The sequence below is a fragment of the Convolutriloba macropyga genome, chromosome 5 (assembly GCF_964194025.1).
Source record: "Convolutriloba macropyga chromosome 5, txConMacr16.3, whole genome shotgun sequence".
Taxonomy (NCBI): Eukaryota; Metazoa; Xenacoelomorpha; order Acoela; family Convolutidae; genus Convolutriloba; species Convolutriloba macropyga.
The window spans coordinates 59614879-59634572 of NC_134472.1; the positions used below are offsets into that span (position 1 = coordinate 59614879).

Genomic DNA, 19694 nt, shown 5'->3' on the forward strand with positions numbered 1-19694 from the left:
ATTTTAGCTTTTCAATTTTTACTCACTATCCGCAAGTATGAAATTCTAAAGTTTAACACGAGAAGATCAACAATTATTTTTGTGAGACGAAAATGACAAAATTACTGCAGTCGCCAACAATGCAGGAGTATAAAATTAAATAGAAAAGCTTTATCTAGGTGAACCAAGCCAAGTGTTTTTATCTCAAAACTTTGAATCTCGAAAACAAAACTGAAATTGATGTTCATATTTAATCCAAATTCGAAGTTTACCTTGTAAGATCTTGACTAAACTTTGCAAAAAGTTTATCTTATATTTCGGTAATAAACGTCTGCTCTGTATTTTGTTTGCAACTGTCATCTTTTAGTTGATGAAGGAATCTCGGAAGTTTCGTGATACCATTCAAGAACCTTTCAGTTCACATCATCTTCCAAAATTTTGCGGAAATTATAAAACAAGGGGGTTGCATTTCAAAAGCTAATCATGCATAAAACTTTTGAATAATGCCAAAGAGCTAGAAAAGGGGTATATACACGTTTTACAAGAAAAAAATTACTAATAACATTTGTTGCCATATACTTTTATTTCATCTGTTATTTAGTTCTATTTGTTTAGTGTGCAAAATTTTAGGACTAGGTAACAAAGACCAAAGTAAATCGTTATCATTATCTATTATATTAGAGCAAAACCGTACCCGTTTGCTGATGAGCAACTTATGTAAGACCAAATTTTAATAATAAAAGTCTATAGACGTTAAAGTATTAATCTGCTCTTATGAGTTGCTTTCGGCTGCGCAGTAGTGTCACTTGCTATGGTTTGATAAAGGAATAAGGATGAAATATGCTGATCTACTTTCTCATCTACTTTTTGAAACTATTTCAAGTGAGCATATCATCTTAGAACAAACTGGCATTTTCTGAGAATCCTGAAGATCAAAAATCATTTTGTGAGATTTTGCAAGACTGGTGCAGGACTTTCTTGGTACCTTCGTTTGTCCAAATATTAATTAACCGAGACTCCTGTATTAGCTTACAAGATGTTCAGATAAATTCGAAGAAATCCATCAGGACCCCACTCAGTTTCCATCTTTACAGCTCAATAACCCTCCAAAAGTTGAGTTTTCGGAGCAATTTGAAAGGGGCGAAAGTTCTCAACTCACAGTTCAAAATTTTTTTGTTGGCGAAATAGGTCTTTTACCTCTGAAGCTCCCGTAACGGCTTAGATTTTTACTATTGGCTCATATGAAATATTTTTTAACAATTAACGATTTGTCAGGTTCACCTCAATAAATAGACTGATAGAAAAAAAATGATATGTAATTGATGTCACCAATGATAATTTGTTGGAGACGTTTTTGCATCGCTTGCCTTCTTTGTGAAGTCATGACAAGTGCCACTGACAACTCTACCCACAGCTATTGGCTGTTCATTTTTCCGGCATAAATTTCTTCAATAGTTTTTTTTGATGTTATAAGCATTCTGATGAGCGGAGTAATTCAACGAGCGTTTTGCTTGGTAAATTTTTTCTTGCTTTGTTTTTACGTTTACTGGGTGCCCTATTCTAAACGGCGTGGCGTGTTTTTGATATCCAGTTACCGCAATTAGAAAAAATCTGTTGTAATACAAATTAATTTAAAAGCTTAATAATAGTAATTTAAGCTCACCATATCTGATACCATACTTATGTGTTCGTAAACAATTAAAATTCACTTTGAACTTTTGACTGATGTCAAATTTTTTATAAAAAATATTATTATCAGTATACTCACTGCTGTAAATCGAGTAAAAATTTTGTGAAATTTTTCTATTGGTTTTAATATAAAACCTACTGATGAATTGTTGATAAAAGAGTACAAACCAAGTGAGCCTTCTTTTAAATTTTGCCTGGGAAAAATCTAAAATACATTATTGAAATATCGAAAATTTTCATGTTACAAATAATAGTCTTGTCGAGAAAGTTAACTGAATTTCATTCAAAACGTGTCATCATAAAAAAATGAATAGATATCTTAAGAATAATTATTCGGTCAACGCATAATGTTTTTTGAAAGACTTTCCTACACAATAAAACTTTCAAATCACTGGAGGTACCTCAATGTTACCGGAAAATTTTTCTGAGAATTTCGGGCGTGTCAACGTTATAAATGGTTGTATGGTGGAATCAACAATTTTATCGTTTTTTGATCTCAGATAATTGGTCAGTTCGTGCACGGAAAAGAAAGAAAAAGTCTGAGTAAAGTGTAGAAATAGCTATCTAAATTTAATGTAGTAATCTAAAATTAAAGTAGTTTTCTAAATTTAATGTTTTGTTCATATTTTTTCAAGATTTGTGCCAGAATTATGCAAGACAACCATTAATTCTGCCAGAATTTTTCAAGATATTCTTTTTTCTGCCAGAATCTTGCAATTGAACATATTTTCTGTCCGATCTTGCAAGATTGTTCAAACATGTAAATTTCTCAGAATTTAACCCTAAGCTTAGATTTCTACATGCTTTAAAATGTTAAAATAAATTAATCAGTATTGTTATTAATAATTATTTTTTTAAAATTGTGGCTGTTCGTTCTCATAGGTAAAAATAGGATTTGAAGTTTCTTATTTGTCTATTAACGGGTACTTTTTTGTTCTGATCGATCAAAAACTCGGTTAAAACAACCATTTTTTTGGCAGATCTTGCAAGATAACCATTTCTTGAAAGAATCTACAAGAATCTTCCAAGATAACCAACCTCTCTCGCCTGGGGAAATATTATATGTGCTTCATCGTCAAATATATGCAATTCGAATTCTATCGGGAGCTCTTTAGTCGTCTTCCCATTATTTCGATCTAAATTATCTGCTCGACTCAAAGTGCATAATGAACTATTTGAAGTATTGACTGAACCACGATGCAGCTGATCAAAAAACTTTAGTTAATAATTAATATCTCACATATTGTCACAAAATGTGAGTTGACTAATGACAGGTATCCATTTATAGTTTATTGACCCTTGAGAGAGATTGTAGCAACTGCTTAATTGTCATAATCACAGTTGATCTAAAAGCTCTCTCAAGTATCATTCTATCTGCTCAAAGGTTTGCGTAAAATTGTAATTTGGTTGCAAACTTCGACATTAAAACACAGCCACAATGCATGATTACTTTTAATTACTTTCTCATTACACGAATAAATTTCTGTTCAATTTAACATCTTGGTGCTAAAATCAATGGTTCGAAGCTTCAAATCTGTTCATTCAAAGTCGTCGTTTTTTTCAAGTAAATTTTTCAACGTAAAATTTCTATGATCCAGAGTAAATCATAAAAAGAACATCATTAAACGTTCTATGAATTTTCTATGCACAGCCTTAAATGATAATGAATCATAGTAGGATCCACCGATGGAATTCTAACACGGGATAAATGATTTTTTTCAAAGTTGAGAAAGTTTGACTGAGTATATAACTTATTCAGAAAATTTATTTATTTTGTCAAATTGTTGACCGTGACTTTAGAAGTGTCTTAATTTCCCAAAAGCAGACATTTTGACTTCAAACCAGTTATTTGGAATGGTAACTTGGTATTAGTTGTTTTTGTTTACAGATCACGTTATAGCGGTTATCTTACGACTCAGAAATTTCCCCCGCGGAAAACAGGGATCTGTTTATTGTTTAGCAGGAATCTTGCGCTTGTTAATCCCACGAACCGAAGTTATCACACTTTTTACCCTCTGAAGGACGTTTAAGTCGCAAGTCTTCATTTGAGTGTGGCCCCTACTTACCCTTCGGTTATAACTTGGTTATAAATGCTTGTTATAAACAGTTAAACAGTGCTGCTAGTTACTACAAACTATATGAGAGAGTTTACAAACCACTAGGAAGTGTAGAGTTTAATTTAATTTTATTTTCCCAAAGAGAAGCCAATAAATCCTTAAACAGTTTCAGATTTTTAAAAGTTTGCCGGAAACCTCGGAAACCTTAAAGGTCCGCAAGAACTAAAATGGAATAAATGTCCAGTGACGTAATTCAATTTCACATGTCGCTAATCTAATGATTCTAGTTCAATCTACATGTGTTTTGCACCCCGCTGTGATATTTTACCTTGAATTGATTGATTATAATTTATTACTCTCTGGATTGACCTCTTATAACTTTATAACTAGTTATAATTTACTTCCTCGTTATTGTAATCTGACTTTCATTCAATATTGATTTTATATTCTTGGTGACAAGGGTAAACTACCCGTGAGGATTTGGCTCGACAATTTCGATTTATATCGAGTCTGGTTATTAGTTATAGTTATAATTAATGTTCGGTCAGTACTAATCAATTTATAATAACTTGGACATTAACTAGTTAGTAATCTCGACATTTCTTTCAAGTTGGCGTCAAACATACGTCCCTTTCGTTCGATTATACTGCCTGGTCAAATAGTACCAACTAATTGTGTGACCATATTGAGCAAAATACCTTATTTTACTTTTTGATTGTTTAGCTAATGTTCTATTTTGTTAAGTAAAAAGAATACAAATTTGGTTTGAATGAACAATTGAATGATATTTTGTCAGGAATTGTTAATCCTTTTTTGTTCAATGCATAACAATCAACATTCGTAACACATATCAGAAGTGTTTTATACTGTACAGTGAGTCATCTTAAACTGGTTTAAGACCTGATTTTCAATCCATATAATGTTATAAACTGGTTATAAATGGTTTTGTGTTCCATTTAGAACAAGGAATTGATTCTAGAAGGATGTTATTTATTTGACAAACTAATAGTTATTGCTTAACTAGACGGTTTATGATTATACGAACTGCCTTCCCACTTTTCACCTCTTAACTAGATTGCTTCCCAAGGCAATTACTATTATAAATATTTATTAAACCGTAACGACCGCTTCTTAAAACAATTTTCACTCCTTCTCTCTTATTTGAGAAATCTACCTTTCGTTAATATTAATGCGCCAATTCTTCAAATTTTGTCGGTATTTGTCATTGATTTCCATTATATTAACTTGAGCAAATTATAAACTTCTTCCAGCAGATGAATTAAATTAAAAAATTGAATTTGTTCTGACCTCTTAACGATATTCAAGCGTTATTCAAGCTTTTCCTTATATTGTGAGAGCTTTGGTGAATTTTCACGCCATTCAAAATTGATTTGATTGGTTTCACATTATTAAGGCCTTTATATGTGTCATGTGAACAAATTCTTCAAAAGTGATTCAACAAAACTGTTTCAAAATTTATGGTGTTCGCTTTGTAATTGTTATACCAACTAAAGTCGGTTAAAACAGTTTTTTATTAACAGTAAAAATTAATTCACATACATAGCTATGCATATATCGTTATAAGCTACACTTGCAAAAATGACTCAACATTATATAGCTGGGTTCTCAATTTACGGGTTTCAGGACCAAAAGCTGATTTAGCGGTAGGCCCAAACCGATAACTTATCACAGAGGCGATTTCTCAAATTTGGTGTTTGAACTAGAATTCGCTACAACAAATTTTTGGTAAAGCTACTTAGTTAAGTTACAACTTCTCAACTTTGGGTTCACTAACTGGAATTTGATATACAATATCGCAGAGTCTGTTGGACGAGCCATTAATCAAACTTTTGACATTGTAATTGGAAATTCAGCTTTTATATTGTTAGAGAATATAGCAACTGGACTGCAAATTACAGAAACCGAACAAGTTTTGAATTGTGAACAAGTTCTGAATTTCGTACAAATTTTCTGTTTTTTGGGTCGGTTGGCAATATGTTCCACTCTAGCTGGGTAGAGTTGGAGCGACAGATGATCGACTTAAAGAATGAAGTCAGTTCAGCAGATGGTGAAGACAGCAGTAGCAGGTGTTGTGAGGAAAAGAGGCTACTGGCCCACAAGTTCCAGGTATGTTTGGATTTAGTGGACAACTTGAAGAGAGAACAGCAACAGCAGCAACAGGCGAACAGTTCCAGTTCCAGTGTTTGTGGAGAGGAGACTATCAACCGATCAGGTTGGTCCATTAAAATTTTTAATTTAACAATCCATTCTGAATACATCGGTAATTTAAAATTCAAGGTAAAGTTTAAGGTCAAAAACTACCAGTTGAAATAATATATGGCAGATATCAAATTTGTGAGGTTCTCTGCCAAAATTTGGTTCTCTATCAAAATTTTCCCCCAACTTAGTTTCATTGGTCTCTTTTCATAGTCTTTAGACGTCCTGAAACCCTTTCGTTGAGAAAAGTTAGAAGTAAATAATCAGAATTAAGCGTTCTAGATTCAGGTGTATTATTTGTGTTTCAGTGTATAATTGGATCAGACTAGATAATTCAAGTGATTCGAAAAAATCCTAGCAGTTCCTAAGATATAAGAAAGCATTGATCAGGTCTTAAAACATCCACATTGGAACTAATGTTCATAATCCAGTTTTTGATATTATAAAGTCGCAAACAATTCTAACTATGCTTAAAATAGTGCAAATAAAAAAATGTCCATGTAAAGGGCAGCCGCTGTTGAAATAAGATAATTTTTTGCCACTTTCAACAGTACCTTCCAAACGGGTACCTTCCAAACGGGTGAGGAATCAATGGTATAGGGGCTTATTTCCTTCCAAAGGAAATAAGCCAGTATACCATTATTGATCTTTGGTGACGATAATTTTTCAGCTGTGATAGCTACCATACCATGTGCCACGGGTCGCTAGGGCGTGGTCATGGCCAAACGCTCTGAAAGAGTAGCCGAAACTGACTCAAAATGAGGGCTCGCGGAACTGAAATAATAAATGAACTGTTTTGATTACAATTAATGATACTTTTTGAAAGGTATCATGTCAAGAGCATCTCAAATCTTGTTTTAAGCAGTGTATTGTTGCTAAGAAACTAATGCCAACATTGACTCGACAGATAGTGGACTTTCAATCTTATAATGAAAACTTTCTTGCAACAAACGAACTCAGAGCAAGCTTAGTTGCAAAACTTGTTTTTGCTTCAGCAGTGTACGATGTAGGGAAAATGATGGTTGAGTTATAAGCCATTAAGAAATTATCATAAAGAAATTTTTTGAAGGCTGGGCTGGCTCTGTTGCTATGTTTTAATATCTCAGAAGTTACGAAAATCAAAGTGCTCTCTAGTAACTTCTGTTAAGTTCTGATCTGTTCTTTTCGGATCTTCATAACAAGTTCAAGTAAAAAAGTGTTCTTTAATTCATCTGAAACAAAATTTTCCGCAATTATATTAGTCCTGTGGTCATTGTAATGGAATTTTCGCTCGGCCAATTTTTCGTTTAACCATTTTAACTTCTCAAAAATATTAGAAACAGAAACAGTCCGGAGGGCAATAAGTGGCTCAGCATCTCTCTTACAGCCCTGCGTCTGTAAGTACGCGATTCACTAAAACTGTTTCGAGCAGACAATTTCATGAAGTGAAAGTCGGTTATTAAAGTTTTGACCCCCTCCAAAAAGAAAAAAACACTTGAATGACCCCTCACTATGCTCATCCGCATAATGCTAGCATCCCTAAAACCCTGCTGTCTACTACCGATGCCAACAGCCCGCCGGTTTTTTAAGAGCAATTCGCTTGAAGTTATTCTGTTATGTTCTAAAATGATTTTATGGCAAATATTGTGAATTTTTGAGGCCCTTGAAAATGCACAAAAAAATTGTCCAATTCAGTAAAAAAAAAGATTTTGGATTAAAAAAGTTGTTTTTTGATTAAATGTTTTACGACAGCTCTAATATTGTTGACTCTGCGGCTTTTTGTTTTGATTAAAACATCATCAATTGTAAATTAACTACAGCATAAACTGTGTTTGGGAAACTATATTTGGGAAACTATATATATCTAAGCATATTTGGGAAACTATAAATATCTAATTGTTACTGCAATTTTTTCTGTTCTGTAGGTAATTAATAAGGAAGAAAAATTTGGGTTTTTTGGTAAAAAATATTTCTTCTGGAAATTTTACCTATTGCTGAAAGTTTTGGTACTTATGCAAGAGAAGGCAATCGAAAGACATCAACCATTGTTTCGCTAAAGAATAGTTCCATGAAAAAGACCATTAACAACCAGGGCTAACTCTGAACATTATAAAGATGTCAAACTTTAAAACTGAAATTTTCTCAAAATTTCGGGAGTGCCTAATGCAGTAAGAAAAACAAAAAAATAATTTCACACATTTAGTTGTAGCGCTTCTGACAGCATGTAAGACACTGCTTGCTACTTTTCCAGTGCAACCGTGCAACCAATTTAGCTCTTTTTTTCTAAAAGAAATAATCACAAACTTTCTGAACCAATCAGCTATTTGGTGCAGCGATGAAATGACTTAAAAACAGAAAACAAAGGTGCATACAAAATTTCACTTACCATAGAAGCAGGCCAATTTCGATACTGGATGATTCTGGCTGCAATTTTAATATCAGTATAGACTCAAAACTATTAGCATGTCAATTTATGCACTTAGCACTCTTGTGCACGTCCTTTACAAGACTTGCGAGTTTTAATCAAATAGCTGGCAAGTAAAGAAAATGTTAAAAATGTCTAAAAAATGTAAAAGGAGCCGACAGTGAATCGGATAAGGCTACAGTTGAAAACCGGCTGTTAAAAACCTAAAAAGTTAAAAACCTACCACCAAAAACTTTACAACCTTCGGTTTGTCAGGATTTTGCTAAAACAAAGTTTAAAATATTTCGAAAAATTAATGGGGCACAAGCGTTCTGAAAATGACTAAATGTGAAAATTTTAAGCTTTATAACAGTGAAATGTATGCTCAAGTCAACTGAGAGATCGAAGGCATTGACATAAATCCTCTGAAAACTGATCAAGAGGGTGCTAATTGATTTTTTGACAATTTTTGTTATCTGTTTAATAGCACCCTGTTAACCTGCATAGCAATTATTTGGAAAAATCTGCGCACTTTAATTTTTCAAAATATCAAAGTTCTCAAAATTTTAAGAAAAGTTGTTTTTGACTTGAGAATCAGCTTGAATATCTTTACCGTAGACTTGGCCAACACTTGGCAGGTTTGTAATGTTGCTCATACTGAAAAACCAAAAAGAAAACTTGCATTTGAATTTGACTAAAACTGAGATAAACATGGAGTTTGGTGCGGGTCAGCTCTTTGTTTTCTCCCCATATATCCTCAACTAATATTAGAATCAATCAGACATCTACGAAAACACGTTTGTTTTATTTTTGTTTCACTTCGCTATCATGGTAATTTTTCATGTAGTAGAATATTGAGAATTTCTTTAACAGAGTTGGTAAACTTGGAGTCGCCATATTTGTAGACAAAATACCTTGATGATGTTTTCCTATAAAGGCAGACAGTCTGCTTAAAATAGGCTAGTTTATGTTGCGCTTTGTTATTGACTTTGTCTAGTGTCTTAGATCAAAAGGTACTTATGGTACGTTACTTTGACCGGCTTCGCTTAGATTAATGTCGGGCGTGTTCTTTGATCAAAGCAGCACTCACTTAAATACAGCAAACAATAACAGGTTGCTTTTGTGACAACCTATTTGAAGTACTCGAAACTCCTGTTATATAAAAGTAGTGGCGACTGTGCTAAGAACATTGGCCGACTGGGTGAGTAGCCGACAACGAAAAATGCAGCAATCTGATTGGTCAAAATATCTGTAGCTCGCCCAACCATTGCAGTTATTTTGAGGTCGGGTTGTCGGTTTATAGCGTTATTTTTGATTGTCGGCGAAACGCTTGTCGGCCAATTCGATAATTGCCAGTTGCCACTATTAGATTCAGAATTTTCTCAATGATGGTAAGGATCTATTTTTCTTTTTGCATCTATTTTGGTTGTTGATCTAACCTAAAAACGAGTACATTACTTGGCGAAGAGTTGTTCCGACCCAGGTTGAGGTCCAGACTCAAATTGGGCGATGATCAGACCCAGAAGAGCGCACAAACGTGTGTTCACAGACCAAAATTACAGGGTCTGGAAGGAAGTTCGAGCGCACTAGTCTGGACGATGTTCTGGAGATGGTCTGATCAGAGGTCGATTTGGTCTGAAAAGTCTGATCATAGGCGGTTTCGAGCGCACTTGGGTCTGATCAGAGCCGACTTCGAGCGCAATTGGGTCTGATCATAATCTCTTCGAGCGTACTTTTGTCTGATCAGAGGCGACTTCGACCGCAATTGGGTCTGATCATAACCTCTTCGAGCGCACTTGAGTCTGATCAGAAATGTTTTCGAACGCAATTGGGTCTGATCAGGGACCATTTCGAGCGCATTATTTTTTTCATTTTTTTGGTTTTTTTACTGAGAGATGTTGGCTCTGCCAAGAGGCAGTCACAAAGCAGCGTTCTGATTAGAGACCCATCATAAGTCCGATAGCTGTGATCAGAAAATAGGAGTCCAGCTGATAGCAGAGGCCAGTCCCCTTCACAAGAAAGTTTGATCAACTGGAGACCACCATGTTTTATATGGAAAGCTGTCTAAACGCATCCATTGAGTCAGAAATATACACTAAACTGTACACTAAATAAAATTTGTTCTCAACAGTTGGGTTTCGTTTCCTTAAGCAATACTTTTATACTTTATTTTTCCTTAGATGAATTAAATACTGCAAACATCAGTTCTTATGAAAAGAATATATTATAGCAAAACTAGGAGATTTTTTCATAAGTAAAATTTTTCTCTGATCAGACTATTTCGAGTGCACTTGAGTCTGCTCAGAACTGGTTTCGAGCGAACTTCAGTCTGATCATAAATGGCTGCAAGCGCAAATGGGTCTGACCATAAATGCTTCGAGCGCAACTGGGTCTGATCATAACCTCTTTGAGCGCACTTGAGTCTGATCATAGTCTGATTAAGGTCTGGGCAATGGTCTGAATTTGAGTCCGGACCATGGTCTGAAGATGATCTGATCAGAACACCTTCGGCCTGAAAAGTCTGATCAGAAACCTTTTGTGTCTGGAAAGTCTGATCAGAGGTATTTTGGGTCTGGAAAGTCTGATCAGGGTGAATTTCCGTCTGGAAAGTCTGATCAGAGATAATTTCGGTCTGGAAAGTCTGATCAGGGTGAATTTCCGTCTGGAAAGTCTGATCAGAGATAATTTCGGTCTGGAAAGTCTGATCAGACAAAAATTTGGGTCTGGACCTCAACCTGGGCGAGTGCTTTTGGCCGTTTTTGATTTGGAGTGGAATTGATTATAACCCATTTTATCTGACACTTATTTCGGGTTGAAAATGAGCTACGATGAAAACGGAATATTGATATATTTTGGACTTTTCCGCCTTGTGAAATTGTTCAATTGGAAGAGAAAAATGTTCGGACACAGAAATCTTTAACGACTGTAAAAAACTAGACTTTTTGGCTAAATTCATAAGCGTTAGGACTACCCTAGTCGAAAATTAATGGAAAGTTTATGAAAATTTATAAATTTTTTGAAATTAATGGACTATTTATAAAAAATTTATAAACTTCTAGAAAATAAAGCAAAATTTATAAAAAGTTATAAATTTTGAATCGAACTGTTCTTTAATTTTGTTAAACTTTTTCGTAAGTTCACGCTACAGCTCTACGACATTTAACTTGAAAACCTTAAAAAATAAGGACAATCGATAATAATTTATATTATATTATATATATATATATATATATAAATATATATATATATATTTATTAATTTTGGAAAATAATGGATTATTTTTAAATATTTATTTTTGAAACCCTGGCAAACAATACAATTTTTGCCATTGGTTGATTTTTTCGACAAAAGTAGCAGGTGTGGGGTTGCTAAATACTAAAAAAAAGTCCTTCATAAGCCTCCAGTGCTTTCAACCTTTTTTTATTGTTTACCGTCGATAACGTACTTCAAAACTCGTTGCAAAAAATTCTTCAATGATGGTTTTAACGGTTCATTCTGTCCGCATCAAATGTGAATAGGTTGTTGTAAGCACATGAGCTGTGAATAGGTTGGTGGAAATATTAAAATATTTATAAGTTTTCTAGAATTTTTTATTAGCTTTCCATTAATCTTCGACTAGGGTACAGCTTTTTGTGAAAATAATCCAAATTGAGTTCAGATAAAAAAGTTAAGGACCGGAGCATGTACAATGCGAGCATTCTCAAAGTTTCGAAGGCAGTCGTTTTAATAGAAATACTGTGCAGATCATCATGCTTGTTGATCATGTCCTGTCGGAAATACCTGAAGTAACGTAGCTATTTTTTGCAAAATCTTGAATTAATGTGATTGAGCGAAAACTATGTTCCCGAGGAAAACAGTACCAAATTTGTTTTTCAATATTTACATCAACATTGGGGAGTTTCAACACGATGAAAAAATGTTCACTTGGTTGGTTTGATGAACATCTGGTTGTTTTTTCACAGTCACTAGTTTTGAATCTACGCTAAAGTTTCTTCCCGGAACGAGTTTCACGTTTTGATCAGCACTTCTTCAGTGAAATACACGTCTTGAAATGGCAAATCAGTGCTGATTGTCTCTTCTAGTGTTCAAGTCTTAAGAATTGTGAAGACTTGCCAAAACTTTCTCAAGAATGTCAAGTCTTGACCATGTCTTGACAAGTCATGAGTCAAGTCCTGACCAAGACATGGCCAGTCTCGAGCCAAATATTAACCAAGACTTGATATTTTTGATTACTGCTCTGTTGTTAAGCAAAGTAGAGATTTTAGAAGACTAATTTATTATTAATGCATTTCAATATTAGCTAAATTTCGACAGATTTTATGCCAATTTTTATATCAAATGGACCACTGGGGTTCCAAATTGAGCTTCTGTCAACTTAAAAGGTGCCATATTTTCAACCAGAAACCACAATTTTCTCAATGGACATGAAAAGTGGCCATGATGATATTAGGTTTATTTAGGGGATATCAAAAAATTTTTCAATCTCTATGAAGTGAATTTTGTGGAATTTCTCGCGTTTTCTTGTGCTTCCTATTTCACTTTGGAGGGTTTTGAAGGCAAGCTTTTATATACGGCGGCCTTTTTTAGCTCAATGCGGAACGAAAAGCGAAATCCAACGCGGAATATTGTGCACAAGATTTGACACAAAAGTTGCTAAGTCTTGGCAAAGACGTGATCAGGACTTGTCAAGTCTTGGCAAAGACTGGTGAAGTTTTGGCCAAGAATTGCTCAAGACTTGCCAAGTCCTGGTTGAGACTTGCTCGCAAACCTTCAAGTCTTGACCAAGACGACTCAAGACTTAAGGCTTGATTCAAGACATGCCAAGTCTAGAAAGTGACATGATTAGAGCTCTGATGCAGTACTGTGTGAAAACATGCAACATCGCTAAATCAGTAATGTTTAAGACTTGACGCTCTGTGTACTGATTGTAAAAAGATTTTTTAGTTTAAAGTTTTTGTTTACAAAATGATTTTTAACAACTTTCTGGTTCCAATTGGAAGTTCCATCTTAAAACAGAGTCGCATAAAAAGTTTACAAGCGCGAGTGTATGTACCTGCTTAGAATGGCTGTCGGTTATTTTATAGTTTTCACTATTAGAGGTATGAAATCCTAGCAAGGTTTGCATGTTCCCTATCATAAATTACTACTCTTTTCCGGAAACCTTGATTTTTTGTACCAAATAGAACACAGATACCAACTTTTTGAATCAAAATTGAGACTATGATTTTTTGCTGCTCACTGCTCAAAAATCAAGATCGAAGTTTCTACGACTAGTAGTATCTGTTTTTCAGTGCATGTGAAGCGGCAAAAAACATGTTTTCAAATTGGTTTGGCTAAGTCCTTCTCAGATTAAACTATTTTATTTGAGCTAACACAAACCTAATTTTTGGAAGCTAGCAAGGCAAAAGGCAGTCGGGTTTTTTAAATCACAAACCTCCACAATTCTATAAAATATTGCACTTCTCGGAGCCACATCCACTTATCTGAGCACAAAATTAGACTTGGTCAACGACTGAGGTTTTTATTTCAAACGAAATTGAGCTTCTTGTTTGGGCTCCGATTGAATTTCATCGTTGGATCATAGTAATTTCATATCAATAACATTAGTAGATAACAGATGGTTCACTACCACTTTTTTCTCATCATTTATAATCCATCAATGGGATATCTCTGATTTTTACTGAATCTTAAAAAATCTATCAAAATTGATTCGAAGCCATAAAAAATGCATCGTACGTTCAATTTACGCCTTTGCTATAGCTTCTCACCTGCTAGGAAACTCTCTTGTAATCTGTTGTTCAAGAACGCGCCATTATACCTCTGCGGTGCAGTCTCTTAGAAAATTGCTGACTAATATTCAATAAATACATTGTAATTTCGCTGTGTATAATAGAAGCATGATGGGTGTAACTTATCAGACAATTCGAATAGTTTCCATGAAATTATTCTGATTGATGGAAAGGGCATTTTTTACTTCTCTTAAATTACTATGATCCATCGATGCGAACTTCGTAATTCTATGAAACTACTACGATTCATCGATGAAAATTTTTGGTTGCAAATTTGTTCTTAGCCGTCCATGGATTAATGAAGTTTCGCTGATCCCTCGATGGATACCAATGGGACCCCAACCCGGGTACCTTGACGGTTACTCAAAAAATATGGAATATATATTCATACAGGGAAGCATGTTATAATGGTTTTCTGGTTATTTCAAGGCATTCACAATTTAAGTTTTAAGTGGTATTCTTATCTGCATTGCTAAAAAAATTGCCACAGTAAATATTTACTAGAAAATGACGCTGACATATGTGAAGAGTTTGGAACTCCGCCTTCAGAAATTGTATTCCCCCTTCAAATGCAGCAATCTTTTTTAAATTGCCTTCCATGAAGACGCTAGACTTAATTTGCATTTTTTTTTTGGTTTGATTGAAGTAGCAATGTATAAGGTTGAGTTAAAATGCAAACTAAAAGAGATAGTAAACCATAGTTAATGTTATCTTTCATGAAGAAGAATATGAATTAAATGTCCTGTACATATTTTTTGAACTTTATTTGGTTTAAAGATAAGAACCCAATTTAAAATGCATGGCGGCCTAATTCCTGCATTCTTTGATGAATATTTAATGTGTGTGTTTTAGGAAGTAACAGAACACCATTTATGAAGAAAACGGGAGCTGAACTGCCGACTAGTCTAAGTTGGAACACTTCATTTCAACAACCAAGGAATAAAAGGGAATCCAATATTGATTTCTTCAGTGACCGTGGCTCCGATTTCAACGTTGATTGGGAATCCGGCTGCAACAGCCTTTTCCTCACACTTCACTCGCAAAATGCCCAAATTCCGAAAGTAATTCCAGGAGAAAAACGAACTGCAGTCGTTTCACGAATGGTGAGTCGTGAGAACTCAAACTACGAAGATGTGAGGAACATCAAAAACGCAGTTCAGAAGAAACTCGGAAGTTGCAGAAGGCCGAACGATGCCAATGATAGCGGGTTTGTTTGTTCGCAAGACAGTTCGGCTAAATCTTCCGTTTCGGGCATTTCACCCACGAGTCCCAGTTATTATAGCCCCGAGCAAACACGGTTTAGTGAAAAAGACCAGTGTTGCAATGGTATGTTACAGCGCTCCGAAATCACTTATTCAATATCGGAGGGACTGTATGACAAATTATCTTTTGACGAAGAATACCCACTAACTGGTTGCGTGGACAACGATGCTTGCGAAACCTGTCTGTCTGAAAGTGGAGTCACTAATGATAAGAATGCTGTTTCGAGAAAACAAATTTCCGCTAATATTGGCAACGGCCATCATTGCAATTATGAGAATACTTTGAAAACACAGACACAATTTTCTTCAAACAAAATACCTAAAATTGATTGCAATAATTGTGAAGCTGATAGTGTTTTTAAAAGTGTTCACGCACCACCAAACATCGGAAGGCAAAAAACCGCAGTTAGAAGAGATAGATTATCAACCACTGAGGTCAAACCTGCTACCGTGGTGATAGATGAAGGTCATAAAAAGAATGACGTCATTGTGTGCGATGAAGGTGATTACTATCGATTGGACTCTGTGGGGGACTGTTGCTGTCACTGTGAGGAGTGCAAACTAACTGAAAATCTGAGTGACTGTGACTGCGCCATGGCTGAAGATTATGATGATGATGATGATGACAGTCTGTGTTCATGTTGCAGCTGTTCTGACATTTCTGTCATTTCTGCTGGTAAGGATCTATTTTTTATTCGAATGATTTTTTCCAGCTACTTCAGGAAATTTTATAATATTACCTAAAAGGGAAAGCCGTCGGCTGTTTCACATTTATATAAGACTTCATGATTGATCGGTCAAATGTAACTAATCCGTCATAATAATAAATTGCCGGAGTTCATATCAAATCTACCTATATAGAAGCTAACTTTCGTCGAAAAACATGCCAGTTGAAAACTCACAAATCTGTGGCATCTGTTCAACATTTTTGTACGTTTTAGATTATTTTAGTTAAAATCAGAAAAACAAAAATCTCTAGAGCAAAATTTATCCACTCAACTTACCCACTGATAAATCAAAACAAGATGGCTCGTGCGAGTCTATGCCTTGCACAGTATGTGCCGACAGAACTGTCAAGGTTGCAAAAAACCATTAATTTCTGTCAGAGAAACCGCTGGGAGTATCGGAAGCAACTTACATGCATTGGAGAAAACAATTTGGACTGTTTGCAAGACGTGTAATTCAATAGCATAGAGTAATCAAATGTGGAACGAGGCCCGAAAATCTTTTAAAAAAACTATGATATTTTTGCCATTAATAAAAAGCTTTATTGATCGGCTGAATGTTTCACCCAAGATTCAATTGTTAGGGATAAACTTGTAACGTCTATTCCACTATTGAGTTTCGGAGGTGTGACTCTAAGAGAGTAAGGTTCAAAATAATTCACAGTAATGACACTCGAATCTCCGCTCTTCTTATACTCTTCATTCTGTATGTAATGAAATATTTGTTAGTAAAATCAGTCCAGACAATTCCTGGCCTACAATTCAAAGAAGTTTTCGTTGACTAAAAAAATAGACAAAAATTTTACTATGAATGGATTGGGGGAACCCTTTTGAAAAATCCTATCGTATGGACTGAAATAAACGGCTGAAAATACCTAAAATTTATGTTACTAATATATACTAAACACTTCATACATTATCACTATATACATTGATTCCCCTGTCAGATCAGTCACTCACACAAAATGCGGCCGTCAGATCAGTCACTCGACCAAGTTCTTTTTTTCATTAACAATTGCCATGTCCAGCTTTCAAACTATGTGAAAAAGTAGATTTCAACAACTATGTAAAAGCACCTAAATACGGAATAATAATGAAAAGTTAAAGTGAAAAAACAGACAGAATTCGGCAACATTATTTATAAATATCACTCATCTGTTTGCTACAAAAAACAACTCAAAAAAAATCGATTCAATTGAAAAAGCACCAACATTTGCTCCCCCAAATGCTATCAAAATTTTTGAAGAACACAAAAACTACTAAGAAAAAACGTAAAACAAGGCAAAGGGTCTGAAAAATAGCTGAAAATTGAATATAGAGGTGTACTAGTTAGTTCAGTTTCTAAAACGCACTCTTTCTAGTTCCAATAATTGAGAGTAACACTTTTGATTGGGATAATTGGAGTTAAAACTAAAAAACTGCCTTGAAAAAGCAACACGTGATCAAATATTTTTTTCCGCTCAGAGAAAGTCTTTTCACCTTTACGTTTTTTGCTCTCTCAAAAAAATGATATGATCAGAAAACCACTTTTCTTCTCTCGGTTCTTCAATTCGTTCAGCCGTTTGACCTAAACATCACTTGCGGCATTGACTTGCTCATCCATTTTTAAATACACTTCAAAAAACATCATTAAAAAATACAGTCCACAATACTCCTTTTCGAGTTAATTGTTAAAAAGACAGCGGCCCAATACAATTCAATTTTTTTGAATTGTAAAAAAATGTTTTTCTTTCACATTTAAGACCTCAGTACACTTTTTTCTCTGAAAATCAAAATATCTTAACCTGGAAGAGCAGAATTTGGAGTCTCTAAATTTGAAGTTAATGGAAAGAGAACTAAGCAAGTAATATTTTGCCCGCTCTTTTCAGTGGCGTTTTCGCTGAAAAACATCGACCTGGGGGTTACATGATTGCTTTTAGAAACATTATTGACTCATATTGGAGCTTTTTTGCCGCAATATTACTATTTTAATTAGATTCCTTTTTCTTTTTCCTGTTTCTAATTTGATACGCGCTTTCTGTTGCAATTGCATATTTGAGGTTTTCCGTAAAATTGAGGTCAACTCAAGGGCACACTTATTTGCACCCGGTTTGTAATGATGCTTGCTGGTCTCTCAGTTCATTTGTATTTCAGGAACGCAGACGGAAGACCAGCTGAACCCCGATTATGACACAGTTTACGAGGGCGAAGAAGCCAATCAAGAACTCCTCAATCGCGACAAACAAGAACAACAACAACAACAGCAAAAAGTGGAATCAACTCTTTGCTGTAACACCTGTCAGTGCTCTCCATCACGCGAACCAGCCCAAAATGCAGATAAACCAACAATCCCTCCCCCACCTCCAATACGTCAGAACACATTGAGTCATCACTCGAACCCACAAGAAGTCATCAGGAAACATTTCTCAACATTTAGCCCTCAAACATACACCCCAGAGCAGTCCCCGTGCAACCGATTCAATCGAAGGTCATTTACGAATGAATTTTACGCTCTAAGTGCCCAAAATAAGTCTTCCAGCCCTACGATGGAAAGCCCGAAATACGACGTGAGTCAGTTGTTTAGTGATGACTACAACGCAACTTTGCGACCTCAAAAGCAATCAAATCCTTTCGTAATTCCCAATAAATTTTTGGACGATTTAAATATCGCTAACAACAATCCATTTTTATCAACTTTTGGACCGCAAGACGTATACGTTCCTAGACAAACTCAGAATTTAGACACTGAAGCACTATATCAACATCAATATTCGAACGAACAAGCATTGCGAATCGAACAAAACATGCTAACTTTCACTAACGCGGCGCCCTCTACCGCAGTTTCCACTAAAAAGTCTGCAATTAATAACAATCCCTATTGCTCGCCAATGGTCGCACGCAGACTGCTTGCGCATCAAACGCAAAGTAGTCAACATAGTTTAGTAAGGACACGTTACGGAAGTTTGGACGATATAAATGAAACTTTAGAGCAGGATGACAGCCAATCAGATTCGACTGACTTTCGAATCGCAGAAACGATTAATATAGGCAAAAATGATACCTTGACCAAAAAGATGAAATCCAAATGGAGAATGGTGAGACGAGCAATTACAAGGGGCTCCAGTATCAGGAAAAATTCAAAGAATTAAATTTCAGGATTGTTCAATTGTTTATCATCAGCTATTGTCATGTTTCACTACTTCACTTGTTCTTTAGTATTGCAATTCATAGTTTAATTCAAATTTGCAAACGTGTTTGTTTAAGTTGGAGAGCTTTTTGTGAAAAACGAAAAGTTCGAGAGCTTTCGAAAAGGGCAGTCCACGAAAAAGAGCTTTTTAGCAAAGAACATTAAAATTGACTGACTGAAAACAAAATTTGTAGGGCAAAATTTTGCAGTTTTCATTACACTGCTTGTGGTAATACAACAGAAGCTTACCAGTCTGAGGTTTGGCTTTAATTGCGCAGCTTGGCAGATAAGTACTGAAAAATTTCAAAGTTGCAAAAATTATTGATGATGTATCTAATACGAATGGATTCTTAGATAAAATACAATTTGTAACACTCCCTATTTGAAGAGGAGTTTTGCAATTGATTACAAATGTCTAACCAGACAT

At 35.0% G+C, this 19694-nt stretch overlaps 1 protein-coding gene across 2 annotated transcripts; it reads left to right on the top strand.

Moving 5' to 3' along the window:
- The first annotated feature begins 3020 nt into the window (after positions 1 to 3020).
- Positions 3021 to 19334, top strand: LOC142339506 (uncharacterized). Of its 2 annotated transcripts, none has more exons than XM_075389590.1 (3): positions 3021 to 5958; positions 14967 to 16052; positions 18235 to 19334. In XM_075389590.1, the coding sequence occupies exons 1-3, from the start codon at positions 5721 to 5723 to the stop codon at positions 19227 to 19229; spliced, it is 2319 nt and encodes a 772-aa protein (XP_075245705.1). In that variant the 5' UTR covers positions 3021 to 5720; the 3' UTR covers positions 19230 to 19334. The 2 variants fall into 2 exon arrangements, with proteins under 2 accessions (XP_075245705.1, XP_075245706.1); XM_075389591.1 differs by lacking the exon at positions 3021 to 5958 and adding an exon at positions 9360 to 9716.
- The last annotated feature ends 360 nt before the right edge of the window (positions 19335 to 19694 follow it).

Bases quoted from the DNA above. Each gene is read 5' to 3' on its own strand.
- LOC142339506 (XM_075389590.1), top strand. From the start codon at position 5,721: ATGTTCCACTCTAGCTGGGTAGAGTTGGAGCGACAGATGATCGACTTA. The intron at 5,959-14,966 runs GTTGGTCCATTA...TGTGTGTTTTAG, and splicing joins GGAGACTATCAACCGATCAG to GAAGTAACAGAACACCATTT. The intron at 16,053-18,234 runs GTAAGGATCTAT...TTTGTATTTCAG, and splicing joins CATTTCTGTCATTTCTGCTG to GAACGCAGACGGAAGACCAG.